The sequence below is a fragment of the Lissotriton helveticus genome, chromosome 11, assembly GCF_964261635.1.
Source record: "Lissotriton helveticus chromosome 11, aLisHel1.1, whole genome shotgun sequence".
NCBI classification, from domain to species: Eukaryota; Metazoa; Chordata; class Amphibia; order Caudata; family Salamandridae; genus Lissotriton; species Lissotriton helveticus.
In genome coordinates this window covers 91602240-91625601 of record NC_136072.1, presented here as the reverse complement: position 1 = coordinate 91625601, position 23362 = coordinate 91602240, and the positions used below count along the sequence as shown (strand labels likewise).

The 23362-nt window shown below is 41.4% G+C and overlaps 1 protein-coding gene across 17 annotated transcripts in view; it reads left to right on the top strand.

Annotated features, from left to right (window-relative positions):
* Positions 1–23362, top strand: part of TNIK (TRAF2 and NCK interacting kinase) — an 808148-nt gene that overhangs the window by 119388 nt on the left and 665398 nt on the right. For all 17 annotated transcript variants that reach the window (XM_078666210.1, XM_078666209.1, XM_078666208.1 and 14 more), the window contains exon 2: positions 1158–1223. In XM_078666210.1, the coding sequence (XP_078522336.1) occupies positions 1158–1223 (66 nt within the window). The remainder of the gene's footprint in view (positions 1–1157; positions 1224–23362) is intronic.

Here is a 23362-nt window from a genome sequence, read left to right as displayed (position 1 = left end):
AAAAGAGGTGGGTAGTCCAACTGCACAGAATATTTCCTACTGTCATCCTGTGATTTCCGGTGCAAACATCCCACCATACTGTAAATGCACAGTCTATTTATTTAACCAGTCAGTGGATGGAGGGCTAGATGTAAAGAGTCATGCAACCACTTTTATCAGGTTGTATGACGGAACAACGCATTCCTTTGCAACGCATGCCTTTACCACGCAATACCTTTCCACACATTTTTTAACAATGAATATGCCTTTACCATGCATGCTTTTGCAACGAATTTCATTGTAAAAGCATGAATGCTAAAGGCATATGCTCGGTAAAGGTTTTCCACGACACCTGCCCCGAGCCCTAAAACCATTCCACTTCACGACCCAACCCTCCACCCCCGGTCCCAGCACCTTTTACAAATATCTGACCCCTGCCCTGAGCCCTAAAAGCCGACCCCCAATGTGCCTCCACAGCCCTTATAAATAATAACCATCCCCTGCCCCGAACCCTAAAACAGGACCCCTGCATGACCGTCCCCCTTAGCCCTTTTCAAAAATACCCTAAAGCTGTGCCGCCCCTGCCGCTTTAAGCCCTAAACCTACCCCCCCACCCCCGGCCAAATCCATTCTCTTTCACTCACAAGGATGAGGCATTTCTTCATGCGCGGCACAGGTCATAAAGAGGAAGCGGAAGGGTCTCTCCATTTCCACGAATGACGCAGATAGCCTAAACCATGCTAGCAGCTAAACCACGCATATGGCCTTACTACACACCGGCACCTTTACCACTCATATGCCCTTAACACCAGTACCACACATATGCACTTACCATATATACCATTGCAACGTTAATTCATTGTAAAGGCATGCGTGACAAAGGCATATGCGTGGTAAAGGTGCGTGCGTTGTAATGCATGTGTTGTAACGCATGCGTTGTAAAGGCATGAGTGTTAACAGCCAAGTTGTAATGGCTGTTTCCCCTTTTATCATCAAGATTGAACTGCATTTATATTGCATTGTCGATAAATAGTATGTTTGTTCCAGGATATAAGTAACAGTAGGCAGATGTCATATAATGCCTATTGATTATAATCATATTTGGGAGTTTTGTTCATTCTGTGGTACACTGGAGCTTCAGACCGCAACCATCTCAATCATGTTCTTTCTTTTTTCAGGATCCTGCAGGCATTTTTGAACTGGTGGAATTAGTCGGAAATGGGACTTACGGGCAAGTCTATAAGGTAAGCCTCTCTGAGACCCGATAAAGGCATTTTTAATTCTGAACTTCAGAGTGGGATATTCTTATTGAAAAGTTCTATAAATGCACATTTAATTTGTTCCTTCGATATCCCCTTTGACTTTTAGAATGCCTCCATTAAGTCTGCTATTTATATTTTTTAAATCTAAATATTATAGGAGTTGTCATTCTGACTTTAATCACTCACTTGTTCCTTATGGAAATGCTGCAGTACATTCTTGGTTTAGTATGAGATTTGTAATTTGTGTAACTGGAATTGCCTAAAACAATGTAGAACCAAATATCTTCCAAGACTTGGACTTCATAGTGAATTGCTTGGTTGTTTACCGGTGTACAAAATTATAATCCCTCAGTGAAGTTGTGAAGTGTCACTTTAAGAAACGTAATCTCCAGGGCAAATTTGGTGAAAAGCCTTTTTGTTTCCATTTGCAAGAGATTTATCCAGCAATTTTTTTGAGTTGTTTTCCTACAAACTCTATTTTTTGCAGAGTTTTCCATTCATTATTTGTTCTTTAAAACGTCAAAAAGTCGGTGAAGTAGATGTAGCTTGGAATAAATTATGCAAATTTAGCCAACTATGCACATTTCATGCCCCCCCCCCCCAAGTTTTCAGGACGCTTTTGTCATTAATTTGTTCTTGTTGACAGTAATGCAATACAGAGTAGAATTCTAAAAAGCATGAGGGCCGGCCCGAGTAACTTGTTGGCATTACTGAATTATCAAAAGATACCTTAAGGTGAATTGTGGTGACTCGTAGAGTGCACGGTGCCTGAATGGTGAAGTTACACCTATACACCTAGATATACCTTACAGTGATGAACCTCCTGGGATGTTGATGTATGTTTGTACTTGGGATTTTATTCCTCATTTGAAGAGATGAGAACCAAAACCAAGGAAGTACATTTTTGGAGATCATGCATTTCCTACAGGTAACCACAAGAGACCATTTTACATTTAATTGGGGGTTCCAATATACACATTTAATTCATGTACCAACCTGTGGGCTTCTATATTGACACTGGTGTGTAATGCTGCAGCTAGAGGACATCTGCCCTTTTCTTGTACAGAGAGCATCATAGTATTGATCTTTAAAAAGGGAGAAAGTGGGTACGCAAAGTGTTACCGCCCAATATCCCTCCTGGACTCTTCGGCTAATCTAATGGGCAGAGTCCATCTAGAGAAGCTGGAATCCAAGGTGATAGAAAATCAGATCCTAACAGACTCCCTAAATGGGTTTAGAAAGGACGTGGGCACTCCGGGACAAAGTGTCAACCTCCATCTACTCATCAGCAAATACACCTGGGCTAAACCGGGTCACATCCATTTGAGTTGCTGACTTGGGCAGCACATTTGATTTAGTAAACCATATTAATATGTGGCAGACATTGACCAAGATGGGGGCACCTATTGATATCTTGACTTTCCTGTTACAGATATGCACAGCTGACTACACGGATACGTTATGGGCTAAGGGGATAAGTTACACCATATTTCAAAGTAACACCAGGGATCCGTTAAGGCTGCGTCCTTGCCCCAATTTTATTTTTGTTATAAATTAATGGGTTGGATGAATTCCTGCCAAAGATTATGGCGAATTACCCCAAAGTTGCCCAATCCCGGTCCCCCTGTACACAGGCGATGCTGTATTGATCTCTAGAACTCGAAAGACACGCAGACGATAGACGGAATGCAGAGCAAATCAAACATTCACCCCCAGACAAGAGATCTGGGGGTTAAATTCATTGTTCTGTTGCTCACCATGCCACCCCAGTTTAGACCCAGCCATATGCAAATCAGTCTTGACCCTGTGCCTCATGGAAACAGTCCAGACCGAACTGCCAAGCCGAGTCCTCCCTGGAACGGAAACAAGCATCCTGGGACTGGTTTCGGGGCATCACCATTCATAGCTTGAATCTAGTGGCATGGCGAGCCCATTTCAGAAGTAGTATTGGGCTTGGAACATCATGTACAAAAGGCCAACGTGAAATAAGAACACAAATCATAGATGCACAAACCCCTTTTTGTTCTTTCTGTTTTTTCATAGGAAGAATTCCTTACCTCAATTTTTCTGGTGTCTTTTGCTAAAAATTTCATAGGAATCTCAGAAATTATTTATATCTCACTTTTAAAGGAAAATCTATGAAAGCAGTTAAAACGGTGCATCGTTTTAGCTGATCTAGGATCTCTAAAAGAGTTTTCATGACTACATACTTACAGCACACCCTGATGTAAGAAGTATGTGTGATTTTGGTCTGAAACAGAGTGAGGTATTCCAGGACGTCTTGATACTACAAAGTTCTCCCTATTATCCGGGGTGAATAACAATATTGTTTCCCTGCTGGGTGTCTTGCACATATGTTGTGTCATCCTGTTGAAATAAGCGTGCATTTTTCATTCATGCAGCGGAGCTCGTGGTTAGCGGAGCAGAATTTGTTACTGGGCTGTTGAGACCTGTTGCTGTCAACTTGATAACGTTGAGTGCTCATGGGTCGCAGCTTCTCATGTCCTTAACCTGTCTAGTATAAATGTAGTTACCAGACTTAAGGTGATGCCGTTTATGAACTTCATACATAGAATATGTCAACAAAACATGTTTTCAATCTGAAAGCAAACCTTTCCTTTATAGCGCTTTCCTTCAGTGCTAAGCGACCTAAGGGTGATATAGGCGCTTAACAAATGTCAAATAACATAACATAACATTTATATACAATCAGAAGCACCAAACCAGATGTTATGGGACGAAAAAACACACCCTTTGTTAACATCGGAGTTATTAAACAATTGATTTAAGTTACAGATTGTGTTTTTTTTCCTCTTTCCAGATTTTGTAGATCTAAGAATACTCTCTGAAAATGGTATATGTTATAAAAAAAACTTTGTACCAAATCAACCACATATGCTGGTTTTAAACATAAAAAGAGTAATAAACTAAATGTGAGAAACTAAACATTCTCCAGAATCCTCATTTTATTTTCTATTTCCGCCCCAATAAATCCAATAGTAATATTCAGTTGTAGTTAAAAGGTATTTAGACTTCACTAGGCAGGCGTCACTGACGCTTGTGCTATACTACTGTAGTAAAGAAAGTAAAGACTTTAACAAGTATTGGGGGAAGCTTCTCGTAGGTTGAAATTAAATTCGAAGAGTGCTGACTTTAGGAGAAAACCTTTTGGATTTTTTAAATGCCGGATCTAAAATGGTTTACTTACTATAAATGAGGTCATTGCATTCTTAAGGTTTGCTACACTTTCTAACCTTGAAATTATTGTGTTTTAGAAAAATTCCTGACTTGTGATAGGACATTTTCGTGACCACTCTTTGGAGTAATTCATAGTAGATGAATAGGATGTCATAAAACACCACTTCGTTCATCTGAAGATTAGGTTAAAATGCTAATTCATACTATGTGTTATACCGCTGAAAATGCAAGGATTTAAAATTAGACTAACCGAGATTACTAAGGATATCTTCGATAAATAAATGTACTCCTGAAACCTATGGCCTAAGAGTAGATGTTAGCATTATGTTTGGCCTGAGTAATGAACAATGAAAGTTGTAGCTGCTAAGGCACTTTGTATGATGTCTAACCCTGCCCAAGCTTTAATGATTGCGCTGATGCTTTCAGCCTCATATTTATTTATATATTTATTCACTTGCTTTATATAGCGCTTTTTCCATCAGATCGGTATTAAGGTGCTTTACAGAGAACAATGAGAGGTACAAAAATTTAGGTATAATAGTGCAACAGGCCATATGCCAGTTTACCAACCGATAGCAAAAGAAAATAACACATAACAGCAAGGTGAAGCAATTTTGGGTGTGGGAAGGGAGCAAGGAAGAGGGAAGAAGAGCAGTCAAAGGCATGCAGGAGTAAAATATATCGGTGAGCAAGAGGAGGAGAGCTTCACAATCTGGTCCCAAGAGCTGTGAGTAGAAGGCCTTCCCTAAGGCTAGTAAGAAAGGACTCGTTGTACAGTAGTCCTGTCTTCTCATTCATTAGCCAATATTTTGATTATACCTCGGCCCGTCATCTCCATAGTAGCTGCCTCCATAATGCTTCACCCACTCAGTAGCTAAAATTAAGAATTAAGTAGTAAAATTCAATAAGAACCAATGTGTAGCAATTCAAGTGTTCCATAACAGATATGCAGTCTGTGACTTGTCCCATTGTAATGCAGATATTGTACACTCTTTACATTTTTGGTGATCTTCATCTTCCAAGATCACTTCCTTTTCTGTCCTTATGTATGTATCTTAAAATCAATCCTTTGAAATTGTGGTATTGAAATTTGATTCCCAACTCCAGATCCCTTCCTCATTCTTTTATTATTTGCTACCATTTTGTTCTTTTCCATTGAGGCACTTGGCCATGGCAGACCTTACATTGAACTGTAAGCAGAATCTTCACAATTAGCTCCTCGGCAGTGTCCGATATGAATGAGCTGAAACAAACAAACCATGGAAGGTTCTAAATAGGTCACTTCATTTGGAATGCAAGCATTTCACCAGCACTTTAAAGCTCTGTCTAGCAAATTGGATCTCATCCAAAGGATGTTTGATGGCAAGTCTTCTGGGTGAAACACTTTTACAGATTTTACTGAAGTCTAGTAAACCATATTGTTCACTATTTCCTGATCTCATTATTTACTTAGATAACACTAGACATGCCTTCACTACTTCTTCACAACTTCTTGATCCCATTAACTACCAAGCAAATACTGCCAGTTGGATTTTTCTGGTTTCACCTTATAAGTAAACATCACTGCTGAGGGTTCTTTCACACCTTTAGTCTGGCAAGCTGGCTCAGCAAGTTAAGTGATTGCTGCTAAATCGGGTGTGTTGGTTTGAATCGTGACCGGTTCAAGTCAGCCTTTCTTGAGTACTGTTTATTTGGGTTATTATTGACTTATATTTTCTTGCAGTGCTTGGAAATGGCAAACACTGTGATGTCAAAGGATATATAAAAACTGGTTATTAACTCTTCTTGTTGTCCACCCCCACTGTGATCCTCACCACCATTGCATTTTTGTGTTTAATTGCATGCCTTCCCCTAAAATTACAGAAGAAACAGTTTGACTGCTGCAAGCCTCTAGACTGCTCTTGTTTATGGAGTAGAGTAGGACTGGACAATCCCTGTGCCAAATCTCTCGAACCTTTCCTGGTGCTAGCCTGCTGATTGTTGGTAGCCCTTACATCAGCTTTTAGGTTTCTTTTTTATTGAAACTTTTATTGAAGTTCAGACCTATTTATTATTAGTATTACTCTGCAGTGTTTTTTAATTTATTTTTATATCACCAATTCAAATATTCCTATTGAAAAAATATACATACACCTATGTTCACATGCTAGTTTTCACTATATTGTTTGCTACCCAGAATAACTTGTGTTTATGGTTGTTCACTTGAACGCAATATTCTTGTAAAAGTTATGAGTCTAATACATAGTGTGCGTCTGTTCTCGTTGTAATCACAATAGATTTTGTTCTATCAGAATTGAACCCACTGTCATTGTAAACCTATCAATGCGTTGTAAACCCGAAGTCAAGCTCTCTGGTCTGTCATCTCCTTCCCTTCTGGCTTTGTTTACTCTATTTGTAATTACTGTGGTATTATTGAAGCAGCGGCATGTGAAAGATGGTCGCCTGTCTTGGGAAATAACAAATACTGTTTTTTCAGTGGTTATCGCTCCATCATGTGAGTCACTGTTGATCAAATGAGCAGAAACCAATATAACATTTCTAGAGAATGACGTATGATAATAGACTATTCATCAGCATGTGAAATTACCAGGAATTAGCTTTGTTTTGAGCCACCCACAACCCATAGATTGATGAAACAACCCTCTCAGGAGTTCATGTCCTTACTGGATATTCTAGGAAAGTGTCTAGCTGAGAAAGGCTCTGCTATGTTGCAGATTTCAGTCATGCAACCCCTGATTGTTACTCGCTTTTGGCAACTTCACAATTGCAAAACTAGTTTTTACACCATCGTGTTTATCTTTCGAGTCACAATTGTCTGTGGTTTCATGAAGTTAAGATTTGTGTGTAGAGAACCCTGATAATAATGATGGAAAAAGTTTGGTTGCCTGCTTTTCTGGACTTGCCAGTGGTAAAGTTGCTAGATTGATTGAAAAACTTTGACTGTGAATTCAAACCTAGTGCTAATCTCTCACATTTTAGATAACCTGGGACTACATAAAGCAAATAGCAATCTCAGCAATTGTTATACACCACCATTGCAAGTTAAGAACTGTAACAAATCATGTGAGCAAACTGCACAAAATCTGAGTTTGCATATAGGGCAGAAACACATGAGGTAGTATAGTATCCCTCTTTCTGAGATCTAAAGCTCAGATTGCTGCACAAATTGTGCACCTGTAAAATAAAACACCGCACAACATCTGTAGTTATTGTGTGTTCCCATTATTTTGGTGAACTTCAAATAAGCTGCTTTGTGTAAATGAGAGTGCATCTCCCAGTAGTATAAATTGTTGTGGTATATGGTATAATGTTGTGTGGAGCATGAATGATTAGTTATGGTGCGAGTTAAACCTGTCCTATATTCCAATATTCTTTCAAGCTGAAGGCAAATTCTGTATATTCACTATTACCAATTATATTAGGATAATGGGTGTTGTAAAGTCTGTCTGGTAAAAAGATTAAAGGTATTAGTCCTAGAAACTAACATGCAGAAGTGATCCATAATGCCATAATATAAACCTGATTCATGGTGTGGTTGCTTGGCTGAGACAAAAGCTTATCAAATGATTAGTTGATCTAGGTGAAGATCCACTGCAAAAAGATTTTGAGTGATAAAAAAGATAAAGAACTCCATGCCGAGATAGAAAAACAAATTCTAAAATCTATTCCTAAAAAAAAAAAAAATCCCAAATGGGTTTCACATTTTTAAAAAATGCCTGCAGAATTAGTGTAATAGACTTTAACTAAAAGTTATTCTATGCATTAGTTCAAACAGAGACGCAATAGAAAAATGTCTCAAAAAGGACTGTCTTCATGGCATTTTTGATATGTCCAGGCTGAGTTGGGCAAGAATGGAACCTGTATTGTTGGCATAAAACTGAACCATCTCAACAATGTAATTGCCATACTTAGTTATTTAAGACTGTGGAGGTTCTTCCAATCGAGGGTTGACACTCGGAGCATCTGATCACTGTAGTCTGTTTAGGTGCTTTCATTCTGTAAGCTTCTATGTTTGGGAGAATGTTCTATTGCAAAAAATCCATTCCAGAAGCTATTTTTTTATTCTTCATTTAGAAAACTCTCAATGAATTTATTCCCCTGTGTTTCATTAAAGGGTTAGAAAGTTCAATGAAGCTTGGGGCACTACTATGGAGTGCTCTCCTGGCTACCACAGTGGCCAGACAACTGGAGTTGACAGAGCAAAGACATTGTACAAAGAGTGCCCCAAATACTCTTGAGTAGTGCTGACTACTCACTTGCTCAGAGCTTCCAGGTGCTATACATAGGTTGGGCACCACCTACGCTGTTTTCACCAACAGGGCCAAATACAATAAGATCAGTTTGTACACGTTGGGAGCCCAAAATTTACAGAAGCTCTGGAACCTCATGAAAGACCTCTCAAGTGCTAGAGGCAGAAATGCAGGTGTTCGATGCTTTAAATGCAAACATTGACCCCAATGTATAGGGTATCTGTGCTCCCATTTTATTCAGTGTATGGATTTTCTTCTATTGTGCTATAGTTTGCTGGATCCTGATTTTCTTTCTTGTACAGTTTCTACCAATTATTATCTGTGTTATGAGATTCCATGGCTATTTTTTTCAGAAGACACTAAATCGTAATTCGGAGACGTGATATTCTGTGTAGCACAGCAACAGTTTGTAGTGTGAAGCATATTAAGATTCCAGAACATTGTAAATGCCCTAGAACCTCACAACAGACCCTTCTTGGCAGAACAGTGATGATGGGACATTAAAATACAGTCTTGGACACTATTGCAGAGGGATGTTTTGTTTCTTATTGTACCGAGTGACCATATTATTCACTATTACTATGAACAATTGAGGTCACATCATGGAAACAGTAGGGCCACCAGAACCTGGTTTTCTTACCTTTATGTATTTGTATTGTATAGCAGCTTTAAAAGAAATGATACAGGTCAAATGAGGTACCATATCTTAACCACATCAACATCCAGGTCAAACGATAGCACACACAAATACGTCCTTTAGAGTGGCTGGCAATGGAACCTGATCTCTTCCAGTACACTCCCCAGAACTAGGCAAAAACTCTGTTCCCAACGTATATCACCCTAAATACACTTCTTGGGACAACTAACAAATCACTACCCACAGATGTAGGTTCCAAATAGGGCACTTTCTGGCAACACACAATCCTTCGTATAGGATGCAAACACACCAGTTTAGAAGAAGTTCACCACCTCCACCTCTTTTGCAGATATTCACCGAAAACTCCCCAGGACACACAAACTGGCAGAACACACTCTAAGGGCCAGATGGAAGGTTCTAAAACACCTAAAGCTTGTTGTGCCCTTTCTGGTTCAATCCCATCAGTGGCACATAGAGTTAATCCGCATTGTCTATGTTTGTGTATTACCCGGTAGAACACCAAAAATGCCACCAAGTAGCAACTGGGTTAACCACCCAGTGATGCTGTTCCCTTCAATATATGAGAGCCTGTAATTCTAACTGAAGCTAATCTGGCAGATGTGAATGAAACATAAATATGTCTGTGACCTTTTGCACACCCCTTGTAAAAATTATTATTTTTTGGTAAAAGTTAGGGCATACGAATGTTAACTAGTGTAAGACTCACCGCCAAACCTAGTGAGTGTCCAAGACAGTAATGCTAGCTAACCAAATGAAGCCAGAGGACCAGAAACTCCCTAGTTTACTGTTTCCCATGAATCGGGCCTTGATCTTGACGTGTCACGAAAAGGATGAGAAGTCTTGAGGGACTTTAGTATTCCAGGAGTTCTCTGTTCTATTTGCTAATATATAATAACATTCCAGCTATGTAGGAGACAAATGCATCATGTGCTTGCATCATTTTGGGATACACCACATATTCTGGCTTGTACCCATTGTGAATTGTTTAAAGCACATAATTTTATTTTGTTATCGCAATTCCCAAATTACCTCCGGCCCTCTCGCATCACTTCTTGAATGCACAACTTACAATTAATAATTGATGGCTGCGCCCTCATTCTCAGTTAAGAAATTGGTCAATTCTTGAAACGCTTGTAGAAGACTATCTCAAGAAAACCAAGAGCATTGTGGAGGCAAATTAACCTCTAATTTAACATGCAAAGTCTTTATAGGGACACTGATCTTCCTCTCCGGAGGCGGTGGTGATATCAAGCCAGGATCCCACTGAAAGAGCGCCTACAACTGGATCCGCACCAGACATAGAGCTGCCTACGTGTTTACTGGCTAGGGTCCAATAATTGCTGTCCAAGCTGTTACTGAACTCGATTAAACGAAATTCTGCTTCCCAAGATAAAGTTGAGTATTGCTAGGAAGAGACATTGGAGATCTGAAGACATCATCCAGGTGGATCAAACCGAAGTGTAGCTCCTTGAGGGGGCACATCTAGTGGGTTCATGAACAAGGTACATACGCATGAATGAAATGGGGCTATGTATAGACACATACACTATATGGTAGGTGTACAAGATAGAACATGAGCTGCAGACCGCGCAGCTTGGAAACGCGGAGTTGTGATTGCTGCTCTGTGTTTACAAGCTGTGCTGCCTGCCGCTCATGCAAAAACTTGAAGCATTTCCAAGTTAACGTAGGAGTATGTCCAGAAACTGGCGCACAGCTCTGTTCTGCACCTTCACATACACCCACACAGCCCAAGTTTAATCCCCCTCCCGAGAACAGTGATGCCCCCAATGAGATTGAATCCTGGAAAGGAGTGATTGTCCAAGTATTTTTCAAGTCTTAACAGAAGTATATACACACCATTAGCACTATGGTGAGGTGTCAATGTGCCCTTTTCTTTTGCACATTTGTGTTAACCCATGATCTGTTGCTTGCACCTTAGAAGGTTTCTATACTTCGTCTACTGAGGTAACATCTTGATAGGTTTCTCTTCATCCTTAAATATTTTGGCTGTGTACCATCTGAAGGTTTGACCCTCAAACGTGGGCTTTGTGTGTCCAGTCTCGTTGTTTCTGATACCACTTTGTGCTTGCCACTTTTCCCCCACAGCTTGTCTCTTCTGCAGACTCTGGAATTTCTGCCTGAGGCTCTTTATTTGCAGCTTTGGAAACCAGCTGAAGGGCGTACAGCGGCACCGTCATGTAGAAACATGTCGTACACACTGCAAGAAGCTTCTTATGTTGTGGTGTCAGTAGTTTAGCGTGGGTGGGGAATGTCTCTCCTGTGTAAGGACAGGTTGATCCACCCCAGCTCAATGGCAGCATTCATTCATGGACACATGCCACAGCAGACACGCCACAACACATAAATGATTCCCTGTAATCAAGTCAATGATACTCTTATCCGGCTAAAAATGCATTTGAATGCACACAGTAAAAATATTCAACAGGCACAATAAACAAAGGGGTGGATCTGACAAGTCAAATGCAACATTTTTGAAAAACATTATTCTAAAATAGCCTTTAGAGCGGAGTTACTTGCAGGTGTCTATAAAGGCTTTTGTGTGATTGAAAGACATGCATGTAATAATATTTTGGGACCAGACACTCCACAGCTGATACTATTGCATAATGACATTTCAGGGCCAGTGGTGGCACGTTTCAAAATCCTAAAACGTGTTGTTTAAAAATGCAATAGCAATCTTATGAAAACAGAAGCCACTGCATTTTACCTATTTCAATGTATTTATTATTTTATTTTAACCTTTTTTGAGGGACTTTAAACTGTTAAACCCCACTAACTTCACAGGCCAGTGTTCAAGTGTGTAGTGGTGGTCATGGCAGTGCATATACTGTAATAGCATTTTTTGGTATATTTGTTGATGCTCTCTGTAAGGTGACTTTATTTTTGATGTACTATGTTGAAACCGTCTTAAAAATAAATGTTTAGTTTTTGCGGCATATTTAAAAAAATATTCTATACAATCTAATTTTATTGAAAGATTTCACAGTTGTCAAGCATGCTTCCATCTTCAAAACGCTTAGGGTCTTAATTTCTAAATCTTGAGGCCCAGAAGTACATTTGATGACATTTTTACCACTATACATGACACTTACCTTTTCCTTTGTCGTATGAGATGGTATCATGAATGTTCTCAAAAGAAATTGGGGAAGAGGGTATTAAAGTGGTGAGTTCGTAAAAGGTTACAACTTTTTGGATATTCCCAAACATTTCCCATCAGATTTTGATACCCAAAACGCACACTTAACTTTTAGGGTAAGGAAATGAGGCAGCGAGTGTGGGAATTGGTAATGAAACTGCTCCAGGTACCTCCAAATGTTGAAGCAGTGCAAAGGAAGGTATTTCTTAATCTTGGCAGTATTATATAATTCAAGATTTTTTTTTTACTTATTTTTTAAACTAGTCCAGCTCAGACAGTCGTATTATATTTAGCAGGAAGGGCTGCTAGAAAGTTTTAACACCTTAGGATACCCTGTTCCTGCTGAGGGTCAGCCCGATGAGAAAGTAGTGACAATTTGGTGAAAGGACAAGTAAGGACAAGCAATAGTAGAATGTATGTTGCTATCCCGCAGTCTTTTTCCCCGCAGGGAATCACAACGCGGTTGTTACAACGACTGCGTTGTGATTCCGCATACCATTACTTCGCAAATCGGAACAACGACTTGCGGAGGGGGGGCGCTGGATGTTGGAATAGTATAATTTACTATTCCAACTCCAGTCTGTGTGTACAATAGGGAAGGTGTTGGATTTTAAATCCAACACCTCCCCCCCCCCTCCGCAAGTCGTTGTTCCGACTTGCGAAGTAATTGTATGTGGAATCACAACGCGGTCGTTGTAACGACCGCGTTGTGATTCCCTGCGTGGAAAAAGATTAGTGGTAAACATTGTTTACCGCAATAGTAAGCAACTTGCCTGGGGTCGCAACAACTCAGATTTGGTGTACTAGAAAGCCAAAAAGGTTTTTTTCCATGTACCAAACCCTTGTGGATCGGTAAACTTTTACTGAACCCTAAAATTGGCTTGCAACTGGATACCAAATCACAATTTGGAAGGAGTCTTTTGTGGGTATCCCATCTAAATTGGGATGCATTCTATGATTTATGAATAGCTGGCAACCAGAATTCCCATTGTAAACCTTTGAAAAGTTTGCTACTTCCTAGTTGATGTGGTAATCTATTTCCAAAAGGGAAGAGATCCTCTTTGAACCTCTTTCTCTTTGGAAATTGGGATACTACTTTCAGGAGCAGATGGCAGTGGTGCAGTGGACAACTGGCAACTCTCACTGAAAAAATGATTTCTTTGTTTAAAGCGGCCCTGCTTCCTTTAAGAAAATGTGGCTGCTTAAAACAGTTGTCTTTTCCTTAAAATCAATCACAGGAAATGTGGTCTATTAACCGTTGCCAGCCTGCCGCCATGTGATATTAGCCAATCGGAGAGTTGCAGTTCAATCTAATTCATAATAATTTGGAATGCTGGACTGCGACCCACTCCAATTCCTTATTCTGAAAATCGACTTATCAGTACATAGGTCAGTTTGCAAAATAATATTCAGTTCACAGAAAGACTGCTCACAAATTCTGTTAGAATTTTGTGACCAGTGTACATTGGATCCTAAATTTTTGGTACTGGAGTAAAACAAAATGGAACTGTTATTATTACCAATGACTTAATTCCCTGGTTAAATATGGAAAACATGGAACAGACTTTGTTTATTGCAAAGCAAATGCATACCTTTCGTTCATCTTCTTTGCTTGTGCTGGACTAGTATGATCTGCGTCTCACCTTTCCAGCAACCCTCCACCACTTGCTTGTTTTATAAACCTTTAAGGGAAAGACAAAAGCGGTTGAGACAACGATGAGGTACAAACGGTTGACTTTATTGTGTCTATTTATTGTTAACGATTTTAAGGAATTTGAGGAGATATGGCACCTATCAAAAATATTCTAATGAAATTCTGACCATTAATATTTGACCGCCTAGCAGCGGTAAGATGAAAATAATTAAAGAAAGAGGACTTTAAAACCTCCCATACAAAAGATGGGAGGAATCTCAGTTTATTTGCACCACCATTGTTAAATGGGCAATCCTCATTTGATGGACAGTCTTGATCTCTTTTTGATCTTGGGACTTAAGCCTCTGTTGGGTGTTGTTATTGGCACATTCCACCCTCCAGGAAACTGGTATCTCCTAACTCTCCTACTTGGGGCAAACTTTACTGTTAAGCGTGATGCTGTCCTAGGATATGGTGGGGTTTGCCTCAGAGGGCTTACCCCCAGTAGACCATCCTGCCTTCATCCCCATGGACTGCATAGGGAATCAACCTGTGCCAGAATGTGCAACATCAGTCAGTCAACACCTTGAATCAGTGTGCTGAAACCGCAAGCACCATCTTACTTTGGGAAATTGGGTAGTTGGGACAGCCCCAACCTGCCATATAGCAATCACCCGGCCTTTCGTCTGCACCGATGGATGCAACCTTTCCTTTAAAAACCATAATCCCCAAAAAGGCACACTCCAGGTATGAAATATAATTCATAATAGGCCTGGGCGGTAAATTCCGTTCTGCTCGCGGAATTTGGCTAATTTCTCGTTCCGCGGAGAATGCGAAGTTGCCCAACATTCTGCGGGTCCGCGACTTCGCGGAATTTTTGCTTGTTTGCGTTCTCAAAATGCGTGTTCGCGAGATATTTCCCCCCGAGCACGCAAACAGCGATTGCAAACAGGAAAAAAAGCATCGCAAACAATCAATTCCGCATGTTCGGGGAATTTCTGCGTGTTCGCGGAGATTTTTATACCGTTTCGCGGAGATTTGCGTAACGCAATTCCGCAAATTCCGCCCACTCCTAATTCATAACAGTGTTCACATTTGTGCATGTACTGGAGCAAAGGGTCTGTCCAGTGTGGAGAGAAAGCTGATCTCTTTACACAGTCCTGCATTACTAACCATCATTGCCCAGAATCCCATAATATACTTTTGTTTGATGTCTGTTCAGTTTTGAAGCCTGTATCACAGCCTGCACTGGATAACCCATATAGTAGCGACAAACACATCTCAACATATAATCAAATCATGGATAACTGTGCGGCTGATTACGAGTGCAGTTGTATTCTGACCACCGCACTCGCAGTGGTGGTCCACCGTCTGCTGGATTACAACTTTGAAAAGTCGTACCAGCAGTGGACCGCCGCCTGCTCTAGGGAACCGTTGATCCCTAGCGGTGGCGGCCCAATGTAGTATGCTGGGTGGGACTGGGGCAGTCCCGCTGAGTATATTACAAACTCCCTGCATCACCAGCCAGACTTCCTGGCATGAAAAGCTTGGTGGTGGATGAAAAATGGTGGCTCTGTAGGTACTGCCATGGGGGTGCTTTCAGAGGGGCACAGCATATGCACATCTGTCTGCTTGCACACCCTGTTCCAGCACGGCATGGACGGCTGGAACATTTTTGCTGCTCCCATTGCGGCACCTGTTTTTCTGGCACCGCCATAGTAAATGCAAAAGGATCGTTCACCAACACAAGTTGAACTTGTGATCAAGTGTGCAGGCCTTGCGCAGCTTTGGTGCAGCCGTGCCGGCGGAGTTCGGGCACAACTGCGCCGAAGCCATGATCAGGCCCTGTGTATCTTGCTCACTGCAGAGCAAGTAGTACTCCTGAATTGTTTTTTAGCAGCTAACCTCTCAGTGACATCCTTATTTGGAGAGTGTAATTGCTGTCAAGCTCTGACGTAGAACGAACTCGACAAGATTGTGCGTTGTACACAAAACAGTGCTCTTATTATTGCATGCATTGTGCTAAATAATGATAGCTGTGAGCAATCAGGTTCTCATTCTCAAACTTTTATGTATCTTGACTTTGCTTGTTCCATCCTGAAGCACATCCCATTATGATTCACATGATCACTGCCTAATAAGATGATTGTATTTTTAATGGAACGTATGAATGATCTTTCGATTGTAAAGTGAGCGGTTGCTCATTTCTAAATTCTGCCTTTGACTAATGTATCTCCATTCGCTCTCCCACGCACATTGCAATTTTAATGTCTACTTTTATCAGAATGCAATCTTTTTTCTTGCAACCCACCTTTTTGCCATTTATTTCTCAGTGTTCATATCTTAAAATACAAACATTTGCTGCAAAAACAACAATCTAACTGGATGTTCGAACAGCCATCTTAAAAGCAAAGGTTTAAATAGCATGATGTAGATTTTGACTCCCATTTAAAGGGGCCATTCAGTGTAGGGTAAAAAGCTTGTCCACTTACCCAGACTTACATTGTTAACCATCAGTAATAAGGGTTCTGGAATTTCTTTTTGTTTTATGACGTCAGACTGGGTTATAGACAGTGGCGGCTCCTCCACAATGGCGGAGGAACGTCGCCTCACTGCCTGGCTCAGAGCCAACAAATGTAAAAATAAATAGATGTTCTAGACCCCCCCATGCGCACCCCTCCCATGTTACCTCCATCTGCCCCACCACCCTTTGTTTGTGGCTGCCGCCACTGATTGTAGAACCTATTGTGACCTCATTCATTGGATAGCCCTTTAAATAATAGTGTAGTGAAGTAGGGGGTGAGAAGTTTCGAGCTTCTCGTGGTGGACAAATTGAAAAAGATCTGTTTTGTCCTGGAAAATTATGAAGGCTTCAGCGTGACCACACTGAAAATGTGACCCTCGAACACTAGCAAACCACATTTCGCTTTAAAACAGTAATTGAGCATAAGTTTGCAAACTTTTCATGGAATTTCGTAAAACTTCGTAAGAAAAAAATACCGAATTTCACACAATTAGTCACAAATAAAAAAACTAAAGGTTTGCACAAAAGGTTCATGATTTTAAACATTTTTTGTCTGAATGGAAAGCAGAAAAAATAAATTATTGAAAAGCAGGCCCAAGGCATGTTACACACAAGTTCACTAATCCTGGCTGTTCAATACCTTGTATTCTGGGACTTGCCTTTCATCTTTTAGCTTTTAATGTATACGTTCAAAAAAATGTCAACATACAAAGTGATGTTTGCTGAAAAACTATGACTGCCTCATGAACTAATACTTATATTTTAGCATGTATCCCCTTTCCAGTAATCCTCCGCTTTCTGCAAAAAATGGGATGTTTCTTTTCACTTCTTCTATGCAAAGCACACTTAGGAACCACTATTTTTAATTATCTCAAACTAGAGTAGTTACTGCCCAAAATCCCAAGTAGCACAAACCTCTGAAGGTCATCCTGATTCAAGTATACCTTTCTGTAAATGCAGTTTGGATATGTCTGCATTCTGACATCTCACCTAATGTTTAAATATGTGAATTGTGAGTTGAAAGGCTACAATTTAAAACCATAAAAGAAGACAGGGAACCATTGCACTTTGTATATGAACCCACACATTTTATTTGTTTACGTTCTCTCTTTGACCCTGCAGAAAGTAACTATCTCTAGTGGAGACAAAGGTCTTGTGCAATACTGCAAGAAGTTGTGTTTTTAACAGAAGTAGTTTGTTTCACATTCCTTCAGCATGTATGGACCTGATCGTGAAGTTCTCTGTAGGAATCATTTTATTGGATTCATGCCAAACCACACACCCGGTAGTCCAATCAGATTGCAGAAAAATAAACACATTCACAAAAAAGTGTGTTTGATGTTTTTGGTTTATTGGTGGTTGTCATTCTGCTGGGGGGCGAAAAGGGAGGGACGTGTTCCGATGTAGAGGAAACAAAATCACAGAGTGCAAGGGCTGTAATCAGTAATCACAATCTTGAAATCCTGCCTGAACAGTAACACTGAAATGCCTTTCTGCACAGGCCATGCAATTATTTTTATTCAGACACTGTCACAGGCCCTAGCAACAAGGTGTTTACTGCTGATTAAAAAAAAAGCATCTTATTTAATAGCGAAAAATAAAACGTAAAACAATTGAGGTAGGAAAGAACTCCCCGGCTGAGATCTGGCCTTGGGGTTTCAGATGACCACGCTATGCATGCTGGGATTTCTTTTTTTAAGTTCAAGAAAATGTTATTAATACAAATAAGATAAAAGCATACAAAATAAGGTAATAATTAGGATAAGAAAAACATACAGCATAGCAGTTAAAATTGGCAGCAAAGAAATCAGTAAAAGATAGCTAAAACAACATGCAGAGATAACCGGCAAGTAATAGATATATAACAATTGAACACATAAGAAACATTTGAATAGAATAAAAATGAATAAAATCAGAAAGAAAAATATCAACCTAAAGGAAGTTATGGAGGTTTAGCAACTTCTTGTTGCAAGGGGTTTGAGACAAAGAACGCCTAGCACTCGTATCAATAAATGTTGTAACTGGATACCATAGTTCTCTTCGTTTAGGAGCCAAGTTTATTGGGTAAACAAATGTTGTGTCTAATCTATGATTGTATCAGACCGCATACCACCACGCCTGATAGGATAATTTGGTAAAGTCCTTCCAATGTTTTGTTATTTGCTGAAAGGCCACTGCTAATAGCAGGTCAAGTTATTCTTATGTTAAAAGTACAATGGTCCCAAATAGGAGAAACACTACCTAAGAAAATATGAGAGATAGAGAAAGGGTGATTAGAGGAAAAGATAGTGTTGATCTGAGACCATACTTTATCCCAAAACGCGTGAACTGGGGTACAACTAAAAAGCAAGTGGAATAAGTCCTCATATGGTGAGGAGCAAGTCCAACACTTATCTGAGGTATCAGAATGTCTCTTGCTAAGAACAAGTGGTGACAATAAAAGTCGGTTATAGACAAAAAAGAGTGTCTGAGTGGTATTCGCAGCTCTAGATGATTTACGTAGTTTTATCCATAATTTATCCCAAAGCTCTATAGACCAGGAAACATCCAAAGCATCTTCCCAGGGTTTTTCTGTCTTAGTTTTAGCACGTGGTGTAGATGGAGCACGGAGAAATGTATAAATCCTGGAAGCTCTGGTACCATGAAGTAACAAGGGTCGTAGTGTAGATATGTTAGAAGGTTCCGGACATGAAGGAGGAGGGGAATTGGTGTAAGTAGTATAGGCGAGTTGAAGTGCATGTGTTGGCATAGAAAATTTAGAGCAAAAGGTGGGAGGAAAATGAAAGGAGGCAGCAGCTAGTGAATAGGAAATAGTCTGGCCTTGGTGAAACAATTGGTGTACCCAAACAAGGCCTCGTTGTCTCCAAGATTTCCAAAAGATCGGTTTATTATTTATTAAAATAGATGTATTATGCCAAATAGGTTGCTCGAAAAAAGAAGATAAAAGAGGGTGGGAGAATCTTGGAAGTGTATTTGAGGATAGGAGTAGATAAGGTTTGTGGTTTGTGAGAGAACGAAAGATACTCTTTGAAAGAAAAAGGAGAAATAAAAGATTGTTCCAGGATAGTCCAGAGAGGAGAAGGCACAGAGGGATCGGATACCCATCTTGATGCTTGGTTTAATAGAAAGGATTTATGATAAAGGGGAAAGTCTGGAAAGTTCAACCCTCCCTCTGTTTTTGGGCGAGTGAATTTAGAAATAGACATACATGATTTTTTGTGACCCCATAGGAAGACAGACAGGATGGAATTAATTTTCTTGAAATGTTTTAAAGGAATAGATAATGGAATATTAGGGATTGTATGCAGAACTATGGGGAAAGCATCATTTTGATGGTCTCTAATCTACCCCACCAAGATAGATATAAAGGATGCCATTTCGAGGTTAGAGTAGTTGTTTTTTGTATACAATCTATGCATGCTGGGATTTCTAGTACATACTGTGCTTAATTTAAGACAGTGGTTTCCGTTCCCGGAACTTAATTGTCAACAGCAGCACCTATGACAGTCTGCCACATGGTGGTGGTGTTGGTCTAATTAGAGATGAGCACAACAACTGTTGTTTTTTTATTTCAGCATATGTTGAAATGACTAATATGTGCCAATACCTAATCAATCAATCAATCAGGGGTTTATAAAGCGCCAGAGGTCGGCGGAGGTTCTTCTTGGGTACGTGGAAGGAGACTCTCTCGTTGACGTACTTGGGTCCGATGTTGTTGAGGGATTTGAGGGTGTGGATGAGGAGCTTGAAGGTGACCATCTTCTCGATGGGGAGCCAGTGGAGGGCTCGTAGATGGTGGGTCATGCGCTCGTGACGTGGTGTTCCATGGACGAGTCTGGCTGCGGCGTTCTGGATGGTTTAGAGTTTGTGTAGAGGAGTTCTGTTGATTCCGGCGTATTCTTAAAGGTTTGGTGGCCTGAAATTGTATGAATTGTCACAATTGTAGGGGTGTGATAGTCAGAATTTCTATTGGTGCTCTCCTTGGAAGCGCAGGTAGGGGTAATGTGTGGTGCAAATTCCAGTGGCTTACTGCCGAACCCTGCCACTTAAATTCTTACAAATTAAGCATTATGAGAGAAATCAAGGCAAAAGTTCCAAGCCTGGATGATGTGGTAGGCTCTTCTTTAGTACATCCAACAGCGATTAATCATTCTATGAATACCTCTCAATCTTTTGAGTCAAGAATCATAGCGAAATCAAGGGGTTTTAGAGCTTGACCCCATTAAAATCAATGGAGGTGAAACATTTTTTACAGGAGGAGAAAGGCTGTCAGGACGGGTGATACCACTGAGGTCTATCAGAGGGGTTCTGGAAGTGAAGTTGGGTCCAAAGAGGATGGTACCTCGACATGAATGTGACCATGGCATCAAGCCTAAATATGCCTCCTTTTCAGAAAAAGTACTAGCAGCCCAAGATAATTGAAATTTAAACAAGGCATTTCGTTCTTACAAACCCCCCACTATGTTGTATGTGCGGCTTGAACTTTTGAACATTTTCTTCAGTATAGTTTTGTTTGTATCACCGTGGAACAAATCTTTTATCATTTTGATTATAAATATCAGAAGTAGGCCTGTCTTACTTTCAATGCAAGCCAAACAGACTGTGCTGTAGTGCACATTTCTGCTCATTGATATGTACACCTTTCCGTCCTAAGTGAGTGAAGCAAGAGGGCATACATAATAGCAAATGACCAGATTTTAATGCATAGGCACAGAGGGCTTACAAAATAAATTGTTTTAGAGAAAAGTTTGGATTGTAATGGATTCTTCATCTTAAAACCTAGAGGTTTATGTAAAAATAAAATGCCTGGTTTAAATTTCAATTATCTTTGGCTGTTCGCAATTTTTCTTAAAATTAGGCATATTTAAGCTTGAGGCTATGGTCCGTCTTGATTCATATTGCAACTTTTAAAAATGGGGAACAACCTGTCTTTTCCCAATTCTTTTTTTGTTATTGAATGTTTACGATAATGCCTCATTTCTCGTAATGCCCACGTGGTGACTGATGAAGATTTTTTTCAATGGATATTGTAGCAGTTTTGATAACTTTTATAATTTTTCACGACTTATTTCCTTATTAATCCTTTGGCTGCTGTGTAGCACTACTATGAATTGTGATTACAACAGTAAGACCAGCTCACTACCTCCCTCAGCCAGAGCCCATCCGCCAGCACAACGGACCCCAACGAAGCAGCCCGCAACTTCACACAGTGGCTGACCGCCTGCGCCGACGACCTCGCTCCACTGAAAAACCCTCCCAGCAGGCCCAGAAGCAAGAAGGCCTCCTGGTTCACCGACGAACTCAAGGACTCCAAGAAGAACTGCCGCACCCTCGAGAAAGCCTGGCTCCTCGATCAGACCACAGACAACATGACCGCCCTCAAACAAGCCACCCGAAAGCACCACCAGCTTATCCGCACCACCAAGAAGAAATCACTGAAGGAACGACTGGACAACAACGCCGACGACAGCAAGGAACTCTTCAGCATCGTCAAGGAGTTCTCTAACCCCAGCACCGGCAACAACGACATCACTCCTTCACAAGATCTCTGCGACTCTCTCGCCTCGTTCTTCCACCGCAAGATCACCGACATCCACAACAGCTTCGGCGCACCACCCACGCACCCAACCGTCAAACCAACGCCCCCCACCACCACCCTCCGCACCCCTCCGCACCTGGACCACAGTGACCACCGAAGACACCGCCCGCACGATGAACACCATCCACTCCGGAACTCCGACCGACCCGTGCCCCCACCACGTCTTCAACAAGGCCGACTCCACCATCTCACCCCAACTCCGGAACATCATCAACTCCTTCAACACCGCCACCTTCCCGGAAAGCTGGAAGCATGCCGAGCTCGGCGCCCTACTGAAGAAACCAACAGCGGACCCCACCGACCTCAAGAACTTCCGCCCCATCTCGCTCCTCCCTTTTCCTGCTAAACTCATCGAGAAGATCGTCAACAAACAGCTGGCCGCCTTCCTCGAGACGAACGGATCCCTCGACCCCTCGCACTCCGGTTTCAGAGCCAACCACAGCACCGAGACCGCCCTGATCGCAGCCACCGACGACATCCGAGCCCTGCTCGACAACGGGGAAACAGCGGCACTCATCCTCCTGGACCTCTCTGCAGCGTTCGACACTGTCTACCACCGCACCCTAGTTCAACGCCTCAGCAACCTCGGCATCCAAGAGAAGGCACTGGAGTGGATCATCTCGTTCCTCGCCGGAAGAACACAGAGAGTTCGCCTCCCCCCGTTTCGATCCGAGGCCACCGAAGTCATCTGCGGCGTACCACAAGGATCATCACTCAGCCCCACCCTCTTCAACGTCTACATGAGACCTCTTTCAGCCATCGCACGCCAACACAACCTCAACATCATCTCCTACGCCAACGACACCCAGCTGATCCTCTCCCTCACCAGGGACCCCGACACCGCCAGAACCAGCCTACACGAAGGGATGAAAGACGTCGCCGAGTGGATGAAGACCAGCCGCCTGAAACTGAACTCAGACAAGACGGAAGTCCTCATCCTGGGACCATCACCCTCCGCCTGGGACGACTCCTGGTGGCCCCCTGCCCTGGGCACCGCTCCCAAGCCAACAGACCACGCACGCAACCTGGGCTTCATCCTGGACTCCTCCCTCTCGATGACCAGACAAGTCAACGCCATTTCCTCATCATGCTTTCACACCCT